We start from the raw sequence: 17223 nt of genomic DNA, 5'->3' as shown, positions 1-17223 counted from the left end.
CAATAGCTGTTGCAGCTGTCCCACACCTGTAATTGGCGAGTCCTCCTTTTCTCAAAACACAAAGCCGGCTCTCATCACACTGGTGCTCTCTTTCCTCGTAGTTCGCCCAATTGACAGCTTTTACCCAGGTGATGTCAAAATATGCAAAGAAGGAACTGGAAGTGCCCAGAGACGAGCACAGAAGTGTGTTCTAAATTTGTGGCCTCCCCACCAACGAAATGCTGCCATGTTTGCCAAAGGTGATCATCACAGCACCTGGACACACCTTACATGTTTATTTAAATTGTGTTCAAAATGGCAGAAGTAACTTTGAGCCCTTTCTAGAGCACCTGATCCAGCCTCCATCTAGGTGAAAATCAACGTCTTGAAGCAAGTAAACAAAGAGCTTCGCCTCTCCACCAGGACTGGCCAACTCATCAGTAGGTTGTGTGTGCGAGTGTTCGAAAATCACTGGTACAGTGCTTCAAGTTCTTTCTTGGTGCTGTGTCGCATCCTTTTCCACCCACTGCCCACGGTGTTCCGATTTTCAAGCAGTTTTCATGGGGAACAAATGATCACTCATATGTTCAACTGCAAGAGGGTATAATTTTGTCCCAACTCTGACACCTTCTTGCCTTCGTTGTTGCCTGCTGTGCTTCATTTCCAGCATTATCGCTGTGTGCTTGGTCTTCCTTTCCTGCTGCACCATGCGTGAGAAGTGGAGATGTCAAACAAACCAGCAGAGTCGGTGTACAGGCTGAAATTAGCACACTGTGCAACCATGTTGCAAAACCACGGTGGCTATGTGAGTTGCAGCAGTGCACTGGAAAGGGACAACGGGACTGGCAAGGTTCCAGAGAAACACAGAAGCATGCATCTCATGTAATCTTCTGTCCACGTATGCAGCCGTGGTCATTGGAGGGGAGAATATTTTTCCTGGCTTCAGTGTGTTAAGCTGTCGACTGATGCTTCAAGGGGTCAGGAGTGCTCTGTACGTTGCGAGCTCCATCACATGGAACTCGCAACCCTATTTAATTTTTTTCTTGCTGCTGCATCATACTTTTCAAATTGTTATTTAACTGGCAACTCGACATGAAAGCATCGTAGTAAGCAGTTAATTTTTTTTTATAGGGCGCCTTATGAATTTTACGGTGCCACAAATTTTTGTGTTATATCTGATATATTGTTCAATGCAACATTGTTGCACAATACTGCTTTGTAAGTGGACTCAACTTTACAGTCAACGCAGCGACATGTAGGCAAGGAATTGGCAATAAAACGTGTTCCATTGACCTTTTATGTAAGCTATGCCAATCTAACATTTTTATTGTTAGTACACCTGCTGAAGGGACAAGCATTTACTGATTCACTGTGGCTTTATTCAGTTTGCTTTCATGATTTGGTGGTTGCAGAAAAATTAAATAACAGAATGCTAGTCCAGAGTGCTAGAATGCTAGTAGATGGTGCGAGAGTAGCCACCACATTCGCACTACTACTTTGGAATGTGTGGCTTTCCACTTAGTTACTGCTGCTTGTCAGGAGTTCTTTAGACCACTGCTAATATAGCCAATTTTCATAAAAATTGTATTTTTGTTTGGCTATTTTTGTTTTACTGCATTTTTAAGGTTTTCATTTGAGTCATTTTTTTTTTTTTTTTGGCTGTGTACACTTTGGCAGCAGTAGTCCCTGGGTAATAGGTTTATAATGATAGTTTAAGTTATGCCCCAATATATGCCAAGTAGCTAGTCAGGATTCATTTTGATAAGCCAAATTCACTGCAGCGTGTGTAGTATTAGTTTGCAGCATTCATACTATTAGCATCCCATTGAGCTGGATTTTCTGTAAACCATTGTATGACTTCATTCCTTGTTTGCGACCTTTGTTAAGCTTTCTATGTATTTATTTGATTATTGTGTACCCAACTAGCACTCGCTCTTGCATTTGTAAAGCATGGGCCATTGCATTGATTGGAGTTGTAAAACCAGGGCTTGCACTAAGATTCATGAGTGTTCTATTACTTGTAAAATTTAATTCTAATTAGGCCAAGAGTAGGAAGGCTTTCAGGTCATTGTACTTGTGTCTGTAAGGTTCAAAATGTTATGCTTTTAGACTTGTGCAGATATAACTATTTAATTATTACCTTGAATTAACATCTTGCAAGTCACAGATGTTCAGTTGCTTGCCTGAACATACTTTTTTTCTTTCTTTTATATCCACACCAGCAACTTGAAGAGGGACGTTACTGTGGTAGTAAGCAGCAAGGGCTTCTATCGGACAGGCATCATGTGTGATGTAGTACAGGTATTTACAGGCTTCCTGTGTTTTTGCATAGTTCTATTTTATGCATGGATCATGCTTTTACTAGTTGCTAATACAAATAGCTAATTGTATGAGTGTATGGAGTATCTGTTATCTGTACTCATTGACTGTGCTTAAATTTTAAAGAATAGGAAAAAATAAAGAACAGTGATTGGAGGTGATGCTTGATGAAATTCTTGTAGTAACTATTATCTCTGCAAATTGTTAATGTTTTAGTTTTTAGTATATCATACAATGTATTAGTTTTCAAGTAGTGCTTTTGAACCGGTGTTGCTGACACTGGTTTTGTTTTTCATCTCAGGTTTTTACTATAGACAAAAATAGCTCAAGCCATGTGTGTAGGCTTTCATAAGTGCTCGTAGGAACTTCAAATTTCACCATTTTGCCATTTTGCCTGATCCGCCAATTAGTGAACTTATTTGCCCGCTTCCAGAGGCACAAAGCGACAGTTCCTGAGCTGTGCACAGTGGCATTAAAGCAGAAACCAATCTTGAGCATTGCCTCTGTAAACATTTCATTGCAACTTTTACTGATGTTGGTAGGACATGCGATGTGGTATGGTGCGTAGTATGGAGATGCTTAGCAGTCGTTCAGTTGTGGTTGCGGAATATGTGTGATTTTTCTGAGGGGTTGTTGACCCAGCACGTCATGGTGCCCTGCCTGGCTTTGAAAATATGTGCATGGCACACACCAGAGCAACAGGCAAAGTTCTTGTTTTTTCTTCCTTCGTGGATAATGACGTATGATAATGACATGCCCACACAGGAAATCCAATGTATGGAGACGTTTGGCACTGCATAGAGCTCGATCTATTAGGTGCGAGTACCATTCAAGTTAATATATGTAACCCTTTGTTTTGTTTTGTACTCTCACTGCAGCTTAAGGCAAACATTGTTGGAAAGTACTATTTTTGCTGCAATGTGTGACCACACAGTAACAACAGCAGCTACAAGGGCTGTTATGGACTATTTGAAGAGCATGACTCAAGACTCGAAACCACTGTGCTACATGGTTATTGCATATGTGCATCCCTTCTTCCTGTCGTTGTCATCTTTTATAGTTCCTTTTTGTCCCCTTTCCTCCTTCCCCTGTGCAGAGTAGCAGGCTAGAGCAAAAGTAGCTCAGGCTGCCCCCTTTGCCTTTCCTCTACTAACTTCTCCTCTACTTTGCTCTCACTGCAATGTCACAATATGCAGAAATTGTTTATTTAAGGGATAGTTCGATTTAACTAGGTTTGATATACTCATATTTGGACGTATGTGCAAAAGACTTAATTTGAACATTGATTTTTTAAAAAAATATTATCAACCATTTGTGGGATGGTTAGAATACTATTAACATGCCATTTTGAATTTGTAGATCGTGAGAGTTCATTGTGTGAGTACTGCAGTTTTCATAATTTTTCCATTGTAGTACTAATCTTTTCTGAGAAATCCTAATTAGCAGCACTCTTAGCATAAGCAATTGATGCTGCACACACATTAGGGGGAGAAGCATGGAGAGCGTGTCTTTTGAAAGCACACTGAAGTGGGCTACTTACTGTAAAGCAAGTGCTCTGCTACAGATAGAGCACTTAAAGCTGTCTTTGGGTTATTTTTTGTTCAGCAGCATAACAATAATTCATCCTGTTTCACACAGCATGCCCTGCTGCTTCCCGTGCTTGTGTGCCACCTTCGTTTCCACAAGTCGCTGGACTTTCTGGAAAGCATCATCGGGACTGAATTTAAGGACCGTTATCTTCTCCAGGTGGGGCTGTGCGATTCTGTGAAGAACTTTTTTTTTTTGTATATGCAAAAGGGAAGAACATATATGTTGAGTTAGATTTACATTTTCTTCTGTGTGAACCTCTCTATGCTCATAGTTCTCAATAAGTTTTCTTCAGAAATGTCCATTTGGGTGTTTAGAATATCACAGAGAATCCTGGACACTGAAAAAAAAAAAAAAGCTTTTGCAGCTATGCATATATAGTTCTCTTCCATTCAGCATTTTATGGCATGGTGTAAGGTAATTATTTCATGCAGTCAGTGGCCATAATTTTTAAATGAAAGCGTTGGGCTGTATTTTCGAACAATTAACCTCATTCTTTTCACTCTCATCATTGGCTCAGCTTCCGTGTGCCGAGCAGTGTATATTTAATAGCAGCGGTGGAATTGCAGCGTCTGCCCTGCGTCCGAGCCATAGACGGAGGGCATAAATAATGTAAAATGAATAGATTGTTATAAAATATTGTCCCTGGTACTATCCACTATGTTGTTGGTGGCAATTCATATGGAATGACCTTATTAGTATGTTGTTTTCTTATGTTAAAATTTTTGCTCGCAAAACCTGAGAGATTATATAACAGGCCCATGCCCTTTTGTCTGCAGCTTTTATCCTGCAAACAATAGTTGCAAGCTTGAAAATGGGCCGATTTCATTTGTTCATTCATACATTTGTTATGCTTAGGTTTGGGCATGCTTGAATCTAAAACTTAAAAAAAAAGAAAGAAAGCTGAGCGGGTATATCTGGGATCAAGCTAGCAATCTTGTGCCATCAGGAATCTTGTGAGTTGTGGTGAGCATACCTGCACTTACATAAGGGCATTTCTTTTAACCTTCATGGGTCAAGTTGATCAATTCCGCCATGGGACTGGTGGAATTGATCAAATTATCCTGAGCGTCAAGCTGAGGAAGAGGGAGCAATAAACATCCAAACACATTGCCTGCTTCATTTGGCAGTATTTACCCAATTCTAACAGATTTCCAAATCTAATGTGAATTCAGTTTTTATGGGTTCAAAGTAGAAAGAAATGTGAGATGCCTACGTTTCTGGCGATCAGAAAAAAATTTAACTCACCTTCACAGAATGTAAATGTATTTAATACCACTGTATTAATACCACTACTTTTCATTGTCTGCATTTCGCAAACTACAACTCCACAACATTCGCAAACAGCATGGTGGTGCATGCCTCGGCTAAACACTCATCCTATGATACATGCAAGTCTCCTAAATTCAAAAAGCATGTCACGCAACCTTGTTGCCGCTAGCTTAGCATGTGAAAGAACTTATCCTTTGAATGAGCTTTCTTAATTGCACCCTGAAAGTGGCATGTTGTTGACAGAAACTTTAATTGAAAACTTGTTCTGTTACCATTTTGTGACGACAATGATTATGCTGGCCTTAAAGAGACACTAAAGATAAATACTAAATTGGCGTGGACTGTTTTCATACCATTCCAGAAACATTGCAATGCTTGTTTCGTGCCAAGAAAAGACTTAGTTTATGAGAAAATTGCATCTAAAGGGTCCGCATACCTTTTTCGAAATACAAATCTCCCACCATGCAACCGGGGGAGTGGTGATGTTGCATAGGCCATCACTACCCTTTGCTACTGTCAGTAAGACAGTGCCCGACAGACACCGGTACTGAGCCGAGAAAGAACGGTGGATTCGCCTCTGCAGCTGCTTTTTAGTCAAGTGGCGCGGACTGTTCGCACATCCCGCGACATCACATGGAAGTTGAATTCTCTGCTACTTGCAGTTTGTGCAAGTTTCGCAAGCCAGCAAAATGAGCATAGCACTACACGATCAGGAAAGTAGTGAAACGCGAAAGCCTGGGTGGCGCTGGGTCAAGCGAAAACGAAACGTTCCGACCACCTGCGTCATTGTCAACGGTAATTTCAATGAGTTCTTTTTTCTAAATATGAAGTAGAACTGGACAAGTAGCAATTCATTTCATCTTATAATACAAGGATGTTTTTTGCAACGAGTAGTTGAGTACTAGTGACTGAATTTAACTGAGCAGTGCTTTCGTCATCGAGCGAGTGCTTGAATGTGCCGGAGGAGTCTCAAATCATGTCCTGCATTTACCTCAATTTCTTTATTAGTAAGGCTCTGTTCGCAATAATATTGACGCCTTAGAGATTCTCGAGTACCAATCTATCACTTTAGCTTGACTTAGTATTTGCCTTTAGTGTCCCTTTAATGGTAGGCTGTTAGCAACAGCAAAAATGCAGTTTTGGGTTACTAACGTGCAGGCAAGTTTCGAACCAATTTTCTTGGGGTAAGGCACACATTAGAAAGGGGCAAATACGTAGTCAGTTATTGTGAGCTGCCATTTTTGCTTGAAAATCTGCCTAGGGCAGGCCAGAAATCCGCATTTTCGGTAAGAGATTTTGACACATTGTCTTTAGCAATGCATGTTTTTTACACATATTGTCCCTTAGTACCAGGAAGACAGACGGTGCAGCCATTGCAGTTGCTATTGGGGTCAGACACATGCTGTCAAGTTGTAATTATCCAGCAACAGTCAAACTTGTGATTGAAATTTAAAAAATATTTGGCCCGTAGAAATGCATGGGCTTTTTCATTCTCAGCAGTTTCAGCCAAGATTGAATTTAATGAAAAAATTGTCATAGCCAGAGTTCAATTAGCAGAAGTCTGCTGTAGTGCATGCATTATGGGCTGACAAATGCCACTGGTTTTGTGTCGAGCTCATCTAATACACAATACTACAGCAGCAATTTAAATCCTGTGCCTCTTAAATTGGTACATGCACACCGAGGCGTGTTCTTTCGTTCCATTGGAATTTGCATTGAGTTGCACAAGCTGTCTGCAAGATTCATGGGTTTATGAAAGAAATGTGCAAAAAGAAAGAAACTGCACTTGCACAGAAATGGCCACCTCGTAAAGGGCGCTCTACTGGGGCAATTCCTGCATGTCTTGCTCACGAAATGGTGATACTATAGATAATGCCTCTCTGTTGAGGTGCATGTTTGTGTTTCATTTCAGTTGGTTAAACGTGCTGTGTAGATAAGTGTGGGGACATTGTTGATGAGGACACATTAACACAGCTGGTAGTCTGTGCAAACATTTCTCGCTGAACTAGCATATTTACATTACTGACTACTACAGTGGAACCCACTTATAACGATACCAATTTTAACAATATATTGGTTATAACAATGACTGTTATAACATCAACTGTTGAATGTTTTCCCTGGGGAAATAACCTGCTTACTACAATGCGCCGATGCCATATTATCAGTTATAATGATGAAGTCTGGCTGCTGGGTGTCCGAGCCAAAAGGTAGTGAAATACGAAATCCTTGAAAAGAAAAAAAGAAAACGAGAAATTCGAGCTGCTGCACGATGGGCCGCTGCTCCAACAGCCGCTGCATACTCATTTTCCAACCATCTACGCGCACCTCTCTACCATTGCCCTTCCACCCCTCCAAACAGGAATGGGCTGCGTTCATACCTCTACGCCACCCCACCCTCTGAAACACAAATGGACCGCGCCAACTGGGCTGCTCTCAGATTGCTCGCATGTTGCTTGCTGGCTCCTCATTCAGTGCAGTTCTGCAAACAGCCTAATCACTCGCGTTCTTTTTTGTTGGTTGTGTTGCAATCGTTCCTGGCCACTCGGTTTCTCAGCCTCATTTAACCAACCATTGCCTTGACTCGCCGCCGAAAGGGAAAGTGGCCGATACGCCCGTTGATCATTGGCAATGCACAGCGTTGCCAGTGAAAAGAAAGCGTACAGCTATAAATTTGCAAACTAGGTGCTTCTAACCGATGAGACGATCATCGCAAGCGTGCTTGCATCAGATAGCGACGGCGACGACGGCAGCAATGACGCGATAGGGCAGGCTGCCTCAACGTTGCCCTCACAGGAAGCCTACGAGATGATTCAGTCCCTCCGGGGCTTAGTTTTCACGAGGAACCTTTTGCTGCACTATATGAAGCACCTGGATGCCTTGGAGAAAGATGTCGGCAAGCTTCGCTTAAAACATGCAAGGCTGACAGACATAGAGCTTTCTCATGCAAGCCAGTGAGAAATACGTGGCGAGATGCTTGTGGTGATCTCGACTCGGCGTTTCTTCTGGATTTCTCAACCTTGACAGGCTGCCGCGGCAGCCTTCTCGCAATATTTAAAAGGCCCCTTTTAGGGCCACCAAAGCAATGCCTCGGCGGAGCTCACATATCGCTTGCCACCCGTGACCCCTCTATGCAGTTGTTACAGCAGTGTCATTCTTTAATGCCGACAGCCACGGCTTGTTACACGTGATCGGAGCGCCCAGGAAGCAGTTAAACAAGTGAACACAATCAGCACCCGGATGGAGGAAGGTGGTGAGGAGGGGAACTGGCCTCTCCGCCATAGTTTTCTCACATCAGCTCTGCCATCCCCCTATTTTGATTTTTTCATGCAACTCGACTATAACAATTATCGGTTATAACAATGGAATTTTCGTGGCACTCGAATATTGTTATAAGTGGGTTCGACTGTATTTGTCATTATACTAATATCTTCGTGTTGCAACCCTTCTCTTGACAATTGGAGTCACTGACCGATTTTTGGTGTGCCCAATTTTTCAGGCCTGCTTTCAGACCCAAATTTGGGGCCACACACCTAAACTTGGGCTTAAATATTTCAGAAAAGGTTATTCGTGTATAGGCCGCACATTTTTTTGCATTCATACATCTCGTCGTCCCTGTCCGCATAGCACTCCTTCACGCTTTTGATGCAGTGCCCTGATGCATACAGATCTCCTCTTTTGTTTTAATCTCAGTTGATAAAATTTTAGCAGGAATTCAGCTGACCATCATGAAATTTGTTTGCCAGTGTCCCGCAATTTATGACGTTGCACTTTTCAGCCATGCTGTTTTAGTATGCTACCGCGCCTGCATATGTCGTTGCTCCCACATTGCCCAAAATATAAGCAGGTGTTCGTCTGCAACATTCGATTTACGTTTCACATGAAAACCTCTGGAGTTCATCATCACACAACCTCACACATAACGTGATGGCCGAGGACGTGTTTACCTTTGATGAGGGCGGCATTTGTACAGGGAAGAGGCATATTGCACTGTGTATTTGTCTCTTTTTTTGTGTGTTTCTGCAGTTTTCAGCTAAGCACCAGCACAATTCATAGCCCAGCACCCTGCTGCTTGTCCTATAGCACTGTGCAAAAATGTTTGTGCAACGTATGTGAGCCACATCCCCTATGGGCTCCACGCTTCGTACATGCTGTACATGTTTATGCAGTGAGCTTTCGTCGATCCCATGCTGCTTGAAATGTATGCAGGTGCTATCATTGTATGTGAAAACTCCTGCAGTTCCTTTTTTTTTTTAATCATGCATTTTTATGTGCAGCACAGCTTCTCTATCTTGGTCCAAGGACAGCTTCATCTTCTAATGCTTGCAGTAAACCAGATTTTAGCTGCTCTGCGGCTACAGTCAAATCTCGATATATATCAACAAGTCACGTGGGACCGCCGAAAGTTGTTCGTTATTTTGAAATATTGTTGTAATGAAAAACTTTTGGTTATAAGCCAGTGGGCAAACCTAGGAATGAAAATGACGTACCTTGGCAGTAGACACGTGTGCAGACAAGCATACTCTCAAATAAAAATGTTTCACTCACTTCAAAGCTGCTTTATTTGAAGAAATCGGTGATTTTCTCCTGGTACGTGCAGCACGTACGACCGATTAGGAATGCATCTACATCTTCCACTTTGTGCAATACTTCATCGGGTACGTCATTGCACCGAGTGATGAAAGTGCGTACTTTGTTCATGTGTACTAAAACATCAATGTTCGACACGATCTCATCTTCTGTGTTCACTGACCCACAGTCGTCTTCCTTTGGGTCGTCATCATTACTGGAGACATTGCAAACGCAGTTAACAATCTCTTCGGTTGTCAGGTCCGCTGCTGTTAGTGCTGCGCTGTCGCTCTCCACGTAGTCGTTGAAGGAAGAGACGGCGTGCAGCAGTTTCGTAACCTCGGTCCACAGGTCTCCTGGGTTATTGTCGGTCACCTCCAGGTCATCTTTAAGTTGTACAGGCGCTTTGACAAGCCGTGCTTTTCGCCAGCCATTGCTAATGGTGGACGCCTTCAAGTTTCACCAAGCTCCTGTGAGCATTTCCGCTGCCTGACGAATATTGATTGCAATCAGGTGCTTTAGGCGGAGGTTGATAATCAACCGCTGCACAAGGCGCTTACGAAATTCTGCTTTCACACTCTTTATAATGCCCTGGTCTAGAGGTTGTAGCAAGGACGTGTTGTTTCATGGCAGAAACTCCAAGTGAATGTGCGTCAAGTGAACATTCACAGTGTGAGCAGAGCAGTTGTCGACAACCAGTAGAATTATTCGGTCATCCTTCCTCATTTGGTCTTTGAATTTGATGAGCCACTTGGAAAAGAGTTCTCTGGTCATCCAGGCTCGTTTGTTGGCACGCTAGTCGTACGGTAACGACATGACATTTTTCATGCAGCGAGGCTTCACATACTAGCCGATGATGAGCGGTTTAATTTTCTTTGTGCCTGTTGCATTGCAGCAGAGCAGAACTGTCACGCAAAGATGCGACTTGTTCCCTCCTTTGTACTGCTGCCCCTGAAGTGCATCGTCCGGTCTGGCAAGAGCTGATAAAAACATGCGGTCTCATCCACATTGAAAATATAGTCTTCGGAGTATGATTCAGCCACCTCTAGAAAACTATCATTGCGCCAGAAATCCGCGTCTTCTCTGTCAGCATCTTTTTCCTCCCCCGAGCCTTTCTGCCAAGTTATTCTGTTCCTTTGGCAGAAACGAAAAAGCCAACCCGCACTGGTGTCGAACCCAGTTATTTCAAGTGCATCTGCAAATTCACGGGCTTTTTCTTAGAGCATTGGGCCAGACACGGGAACGTTTTGCAGTTTGGCATCTTTGAACCACGTGAGAACAGCTTGGTCCACATTTTGAAAATTTCCCAGTTGCAGCCGTTTTCTCGTAGGAGCGAGTTGCGATTTCCAGTAAAGCTTGACAATCTTGTCTCGGCCTTTCAAAATGGTCGCGACAGTCAATGGGGTAATGCCACGCTGTCTGCACACGTTGATTTGCTTTTTCCCTGTGTCGATTTTCTGCAATACATCCAATTTGTGCTGCAGCAAAAACTGCTTTCGCTTCTTGGCGCCATTGCTAGCTGCATTCATCGTTGGATCTTGCGCGAACATCGCCAAACCTTTATCGTGAAGTTCTTGGTGAAGTTTGGGGTGAAGCAGTTGGCACTCGACATGGTGATGATGATAGCTACTGCACTCGTGGTTTCTGTCTCACACGAGAGTTGCGGCGCCGTTACTTTTAGCCGAATTCATAATACTGATGTTCTTGGGTATAAAGGGGAAAATAAACTGTGTGCGTTATTCTGAAATATGCGCTGTATTGAAATTCGTAGTTCTGAAATATTTTTACATTAAAAATATAGGCAATCTGGCAGGGATTTTTCAAATATTCGTAAATTTGAGAAATTTGTTCATGTGGAAGTTCGTAGTAATGAGATTATGCTGTATATGCCAGTGATGATGAATGGGGTAATAAACGAAGCTGAGATAGGAACTTCCTACAGTCATCGCACACAGCGGCAAGCGTGTTGTTTTAAAGCATTACTTTTTCTTCGCTTATTGCTCAGTTTCACGCCATTGACACCGTCTGCGCGAGAGATGCGCCAGAAGGTGCTTCTATTCATGGAAGTGTATGCAATGCCATGTGCACTTCCACCAATCAGAGATTGGTGCAAGTGGTTCGGTGGCATAATGCAAAGCTCGGTTGTCTGTAACACCACTGAATGGTGTTGCCCTCTGCACATCATAGGCAGCGAAACCCACGAAGTGCGCTCACAGTATCGTGGAGGTTTTGCCACCGCATCACGTTAAGTAGATGATGTTAACATCACAGCATCAGGAGGACCTGTGGCAGTACCTTGCTCTGTGTGCTGTTGCACGTCTGGTTGCGCCAGTGTATGCATAGAAAGCTGGCAAGCACTCGAACATTGGGGAAGAGTGTAGTAGTTTAAATGAGAGCACTGTAAAACATTGCCATGGAGGAAGCAGGACTTTCAGACTTCAAGCGATTAGGTGAGCTCGACATCGGGAGTGAAAGTGCCTAGCCCGCGCCATAGCTAATGCTTAATGTGTTACCCACTCGTAACAGTCCTGTGAGTTTTCTTTCCAGAACAGATACAAATTTATTTACATTTTGCACATGTGTGGGATGTACCCACAAAATTCAGGACCAAATTTGTTAAAGAATATATGGTATTTGGACTTACTCTTGGCACCTGCAAACCAATGTATATTGGGAACCAAAATCTTGGAAGCTTTAAAATGTGCCACTGCATTTTTCAGACATGATTACATATGTGCCATTACAAACATAGAAGTCCGTGAACAAAGTTTCTGCCGCTGAACTTGTAGCTTGTACTGGTGCTTTCTTTAGCAAGAATTGGATTTAGATCTTCATCAACGTGACGCCAAACGATACCTTGATCACCAACTGCTGACACAACAGCACTGGTTACGCCAGGCAATTTCGCAGCATGTCTTAGATGAGATTTTTCTGTCAGCCAGTGTGGTGGCAGGCACCAAACAGTCACAGGAAATTGCAACTCATATGTTCATACTGACACTAGTTCTCATTTTTAATTAAGCCGAAATCACGTGCATAGGCTAGACTGAAGCCCTTCAATGTTTAAAAGTAGCACCATCCTTTGAACTTTTCCGCCACCGCACAGGCTCTCTGCCTTTCTCCCTTACCCGTGTTCTCCGCCACCCGTCTCCCCTTTCCTATTGGACTACCGCCGTCACATGACAATGTGTGCTTTTCCATTTTGTGTATTTTAATCCGAGAAGAAAACATGCACTTTCGGAAGTCTCTCTGGCATCATTTTCGATGCAAGGAATGAATACTTGCCGTAGTGTAGTATGTAGTACAGTGGACTGTCTTTAAACGGAACCTCAAGGAACCAGGGAAATTGGTTCCGTTCATCAGGAGTTCCATTTACTGAAAGAGACAAAGCTGAATACTATTGCATGAATACAAAACCAACCAACCATGAGGATGGTGTTCCATTTGAGCGGCAGTGCCATTGAAGTGATTTCCATGTATCGAAATTCCACTGCATGTGGTTAATATGATGATGGTAGCTCTCGTCTTGAGCACGTCAAGAACAGCATGCTTCCTTGGCGCTGTTTCTATTCTTTGTCATGAGTTGCTTTGCCTACGGTTGCCGTAATTGCTTCAATGAAGGAAAAAAAGCCTTTTACTCTGCCGTCCGGCAGGCATAATGTGTATCAAAGAAAGATATGGATGCACCAGATCGGTGGCGCTAACTTGAACGGGCCACCGTTTGCACGCCTTTGTGAAGTAAGTAGGAGGTTTCTAAATAACACGGTGTATCTGAAGTATTTATTCCCAAGCATTCACACAGCACAATGTTACCGCGTATTGTGCACCATGACTGATTGGGCACGTGATTGTGCATGATTGTGCATGTGATGATTGTGCACATTGTGCACCATGACCACGCAGTTCTTCTTCCTTGAACAGTAGTGCGCACTTTTTTTAATCCATAAGCATTCTTTGGCGAATACCACAGGAAAATTTGTCCATCATGCGAAAAGTGTAATGCCTTGTATCTGCTATTAGAGTTGTCGGACGATCCCACCACTGTCAGCCAGATGTAGGAGTCGTCGGACGATCTCGCCGCTGCCACCATTTGAAGGAGTTGACGGTCGTAGAGAGGACCTTGGTGAACAGGATTTATTTACATTATTTACATCTTAAACAAGACATACATCAACATTCTAGCGTGACTCCCATATGGAGCCCGCAAGACTAACATACAGCAAACAGCTTACGAGCACTTAGCTCACGAGTGCATTTCGAGCACGACGACGAGCACCCACTAGCAGCCAACAATCGCTGCTTATAAGCACTTGGTCCCCCCTTGATTCCAAGCGGACGGAAACGTTCGTCCAGTTATCGTTCGCCGTCACCGTTCGACGTCACCGTAGACCAGCCCTTTTGGAGGAAGATGAGGGCTGTTGGAGGAGGATGAGGACTCACATACACGTGCCGCACATACACACAGGTGTAATGGTCTGGAGCCGACGCCAGAGGGGCTTCGTAGAACCTTGAGCCGTTCCGGGTAGCACATTGTCTTGCGTCTTGGTCGGAATGCGGGAAGGAGCCCCTGTCGACGTTCCCACGGCAACTCCCCCACTCACAGCAGAACAGGGCGGCGCTGTCATGTCGCGCACAAAGCCTGCTTCGTTGAACTCCTTCACTCGCAACGGTAACGAGGCTAGAGCGCAACGGTGGCGGTTTCAGCGCAAAGCCTGCTTCGTCAAACTCCTTCACTTGCAACAGCGACGAGGCTAGAGGTTGGCGGCGGTGTTCCAAGATGAGGTTACCACCGCTGGCGTTTGTTAGAGATGCGAACGTGTGCATCACGCTATCTTTGTCGTGACTCCAAAGCATGCATCTTTTACAGGTTTTTTTCCCCCTAAAATGCTGTTATGCCGCTTTTTCTTCTTCCCAAGGTTGAAATAAGACTCTCAGATGTAATTTCAGTGCAACAGGACATAAACAGAAACTAACACAAAAAGCGCCAAACTAAAGCCTCGTCATCCTGTTCGCATTAACGCATTGGGTCATCTGCTATGTTGCATCATCGCACCATCGAGGGGCGAGAGCGCGCGAGGAGAAACAAGCGGGACGCGGTGGAGGGCGTCAGAGATGGCGCTACTTTTAATCATTGAGGTGCTTTAGGCTAGACTGGTAGCTGTAGAATAGTCCACTGTTTGATGGAAACTCGTTTTGCGAGGAAGGAACATAATCAAAATGAAACATGCACTCACCAATTAAAGATAAAATATAATATTATATTTATTTCTATGTTTCATTATATTTGATTTTTTAATGGGTGCATGTATGTTTTAATTTTAATTACAGCTCTACAAATGGCTTTTGGGTCTGTGGGCAACCATTTAGCGTCTGCTGCATGCATCTGCCATGTTCAGAGGAATGGTGGAAGCTATCACATAGGCAAGAAGCTGTGGGCTGAGTTCGTCCTGCAGTTAATGTCGCATGCTACACCTACCCTTCATGACTTCATGGTATCGCAATGCACACAGGGCTGTGTGACCATCGCAGTGAAACAGAATACCGAAGAAATGTCTGTAAACAAAGATCCTGCATTGCTGACATATTAAAAACATTCTAAAAATTATTGAATTAATTTTGTTCATTGAAATTCATTTTTTTTAGACTTCCCAAATACCGAGACATTTCCCCATTTTGCATTCAAAAAATGTATTGGTGACTGTATGTGCTGCACTGAAAAGTCAGTACTATGTGTTGCTCGGTTAGTCAGTTCATACCAAACAATTTCAGACCATAAAGCCTGTTGCCATAAGCACAAAATGGAAATAAATAGGGAAGAGAACAAGGGGAATGCTAATTGTACTGTTTATTTTGCTTACAATGATGGCCAATATGTAGAAACATGCACTGTGCAACATACTTAAACATCCGACGAGCATCGCTTCACTCTCAACAGGCTCTTGATAAACTGTCTCTCTGAAGAGTCGCTGATACATGATGTACCTCACTTCTTAATATGAAAACTCTGCAGGGGTGTCTGCGTCAGCATGCATTTGGTGTGTTGTGACACCACATTATACGTTGATAATATCCAAATTGTGCGCCAAGGATCGAACATGGTAACCTGCAAATGACAAGTTCAAATCACATTAAATAAACTCACACAATGGGCAACCAAAAATGGCTTTTGTTTCTCCACTAAAAAAACTGTCGCTGTGGCCTTTTCCCAAAAAAGGGGCTTATATGCAGACCCTGTCCTGAAGATGCACCAATGTGCCCTACCAGTTAAAAAAGAACACCAGTTTCAAGGCATCATGTTTGATATGAAGCTAAACTTCCTAGCACACATAAACAGCTAGAAAATTAAAGCGAACAATGCACTGAATGGACTTAAAGTCTTGTCACAGAAACACTAGGGCTCTGAACGGAAATGCCTTTTGCATATATACCGATCTTTGGTACGCAGCAAATTAGACTACACTTGTGTAGTCTATGGGTCAGCCAGACAGTCCTACCTAAGGCGACTAGATCCAGTACATAATCTAGGATTACGCTTAGCAACTGGCGCCTACAGAACTTCCCTTGTTCCTAGTCTATATGCAGAAACTGACGAGCCATCTATGGAACAAAGAACACAACTCATACTTACGTTCTCAGTGTTCGATCATCACCAGGACATATATGCTACGACATTGTCACATACTGTAACATACGAATACACAATGTGAATAAACCACATGCCATCAAACCTCTCTTATACTTCACTATGGAGAAAAGTGTTGCAAGTGCGATATCCCAGAAGAGTCATTTCATGTTGCAGATAAGCCATCCAGATTAGCCTCCTGGTGCGACTTTACACAATTTCTAGATTTCTTACTGACACACCTTAGGAAGTAGGATATACCCCACAGGAGCACATAATACAAGAGTTCTGCACAGTACAAGAAACATACAGCACTTACCACGAGTTTTACACAGATGGTTCAAAGACACATGATTATGTGGGAAGCAGTGTCATATCGGGAACTTGGGAACATACTGTTAGACTCCCACCATTTGTTTCTAATTTAACAGCCTAATGTTATGCTCTGTGGATGGCAGTGCAAGAAGTTGTAACTAGAAAACGCAAAAGAAAGCAGTCATTTTCACTGACTCCCTAAGTGCTCTTAAAACCCTCAATTTAAAATCTGAGCAAGAACCTCTTATCGGCGACATCTTACACACACTGTCGGGCATAAATCAAAACCACCCAATTTGTTTCTGCTGGGTCGCAAGTCACGTTGGAATCCTGGGAAATTAAATGTGCTGCTAATGCAAAACACAAAACTGTATCTAAAATAAAGGTACCCTTGAGGGATGGGCTTCAAGCTATTTGCAGAGCACTTAAAAACAAATGGCAGTGTCAGTGGAACCTGAAAGATAACAAATTGCACCTCATCAAACAGGTGCTAGGTGAATGGAAAACCTGCTTTCACCAAAAATGCTTCACTGCGGTAATATTAGCTGGACTCCGAATAG

General features: G+C 43.1%; 1 protein-coding gene across 3 annotated transcripts in view; it reads left to right on the top strand.

Annotated features, from left to right (window-relative positions):
* drosha (ribonuclease 3 drosha) overlaps positions 1-17223 on the top strand; it is a 238139-nt gene that overhangs the window by 93896 nt on the left and 127020 nt on the right. For all 3 annotated transcript variants that reach the window (XM_075696237.1, XM_075696246.1, XM_075696229.1), the window contains 2 exons: positions 2202-2280; positions 3937-4044. In XM_075696237.1, the coding sequence (XP_075552352.1) occupies positions 2202-2280; positions 3937-4044 (187 nt within the window). The remainder of the gene's footprint in view (positions 1-2201; positions 2281-3936; positions 4045-17223) is intronic.

Source organism: Dermacentor variabilis, chromosome 1 (assembly GCF_050947875.1).
Source record: "Dermacentor variabilis isolate Ectoservices chromosome 1, ASM5094787v1, whole genome shotgun sequence".
NCBI classification, from domain to species: Eukaryota; Metazoa; Arthropoda; class Arachnida; order Ixodida; family Ixodidae; genus Dermacentor; species Dermacentor variabilis.
The sequence above is the reverse complement of the archived record's forward strand: the minus strand, read 5'-3'. Positions and strand labels throughout refer to the sequence as shown.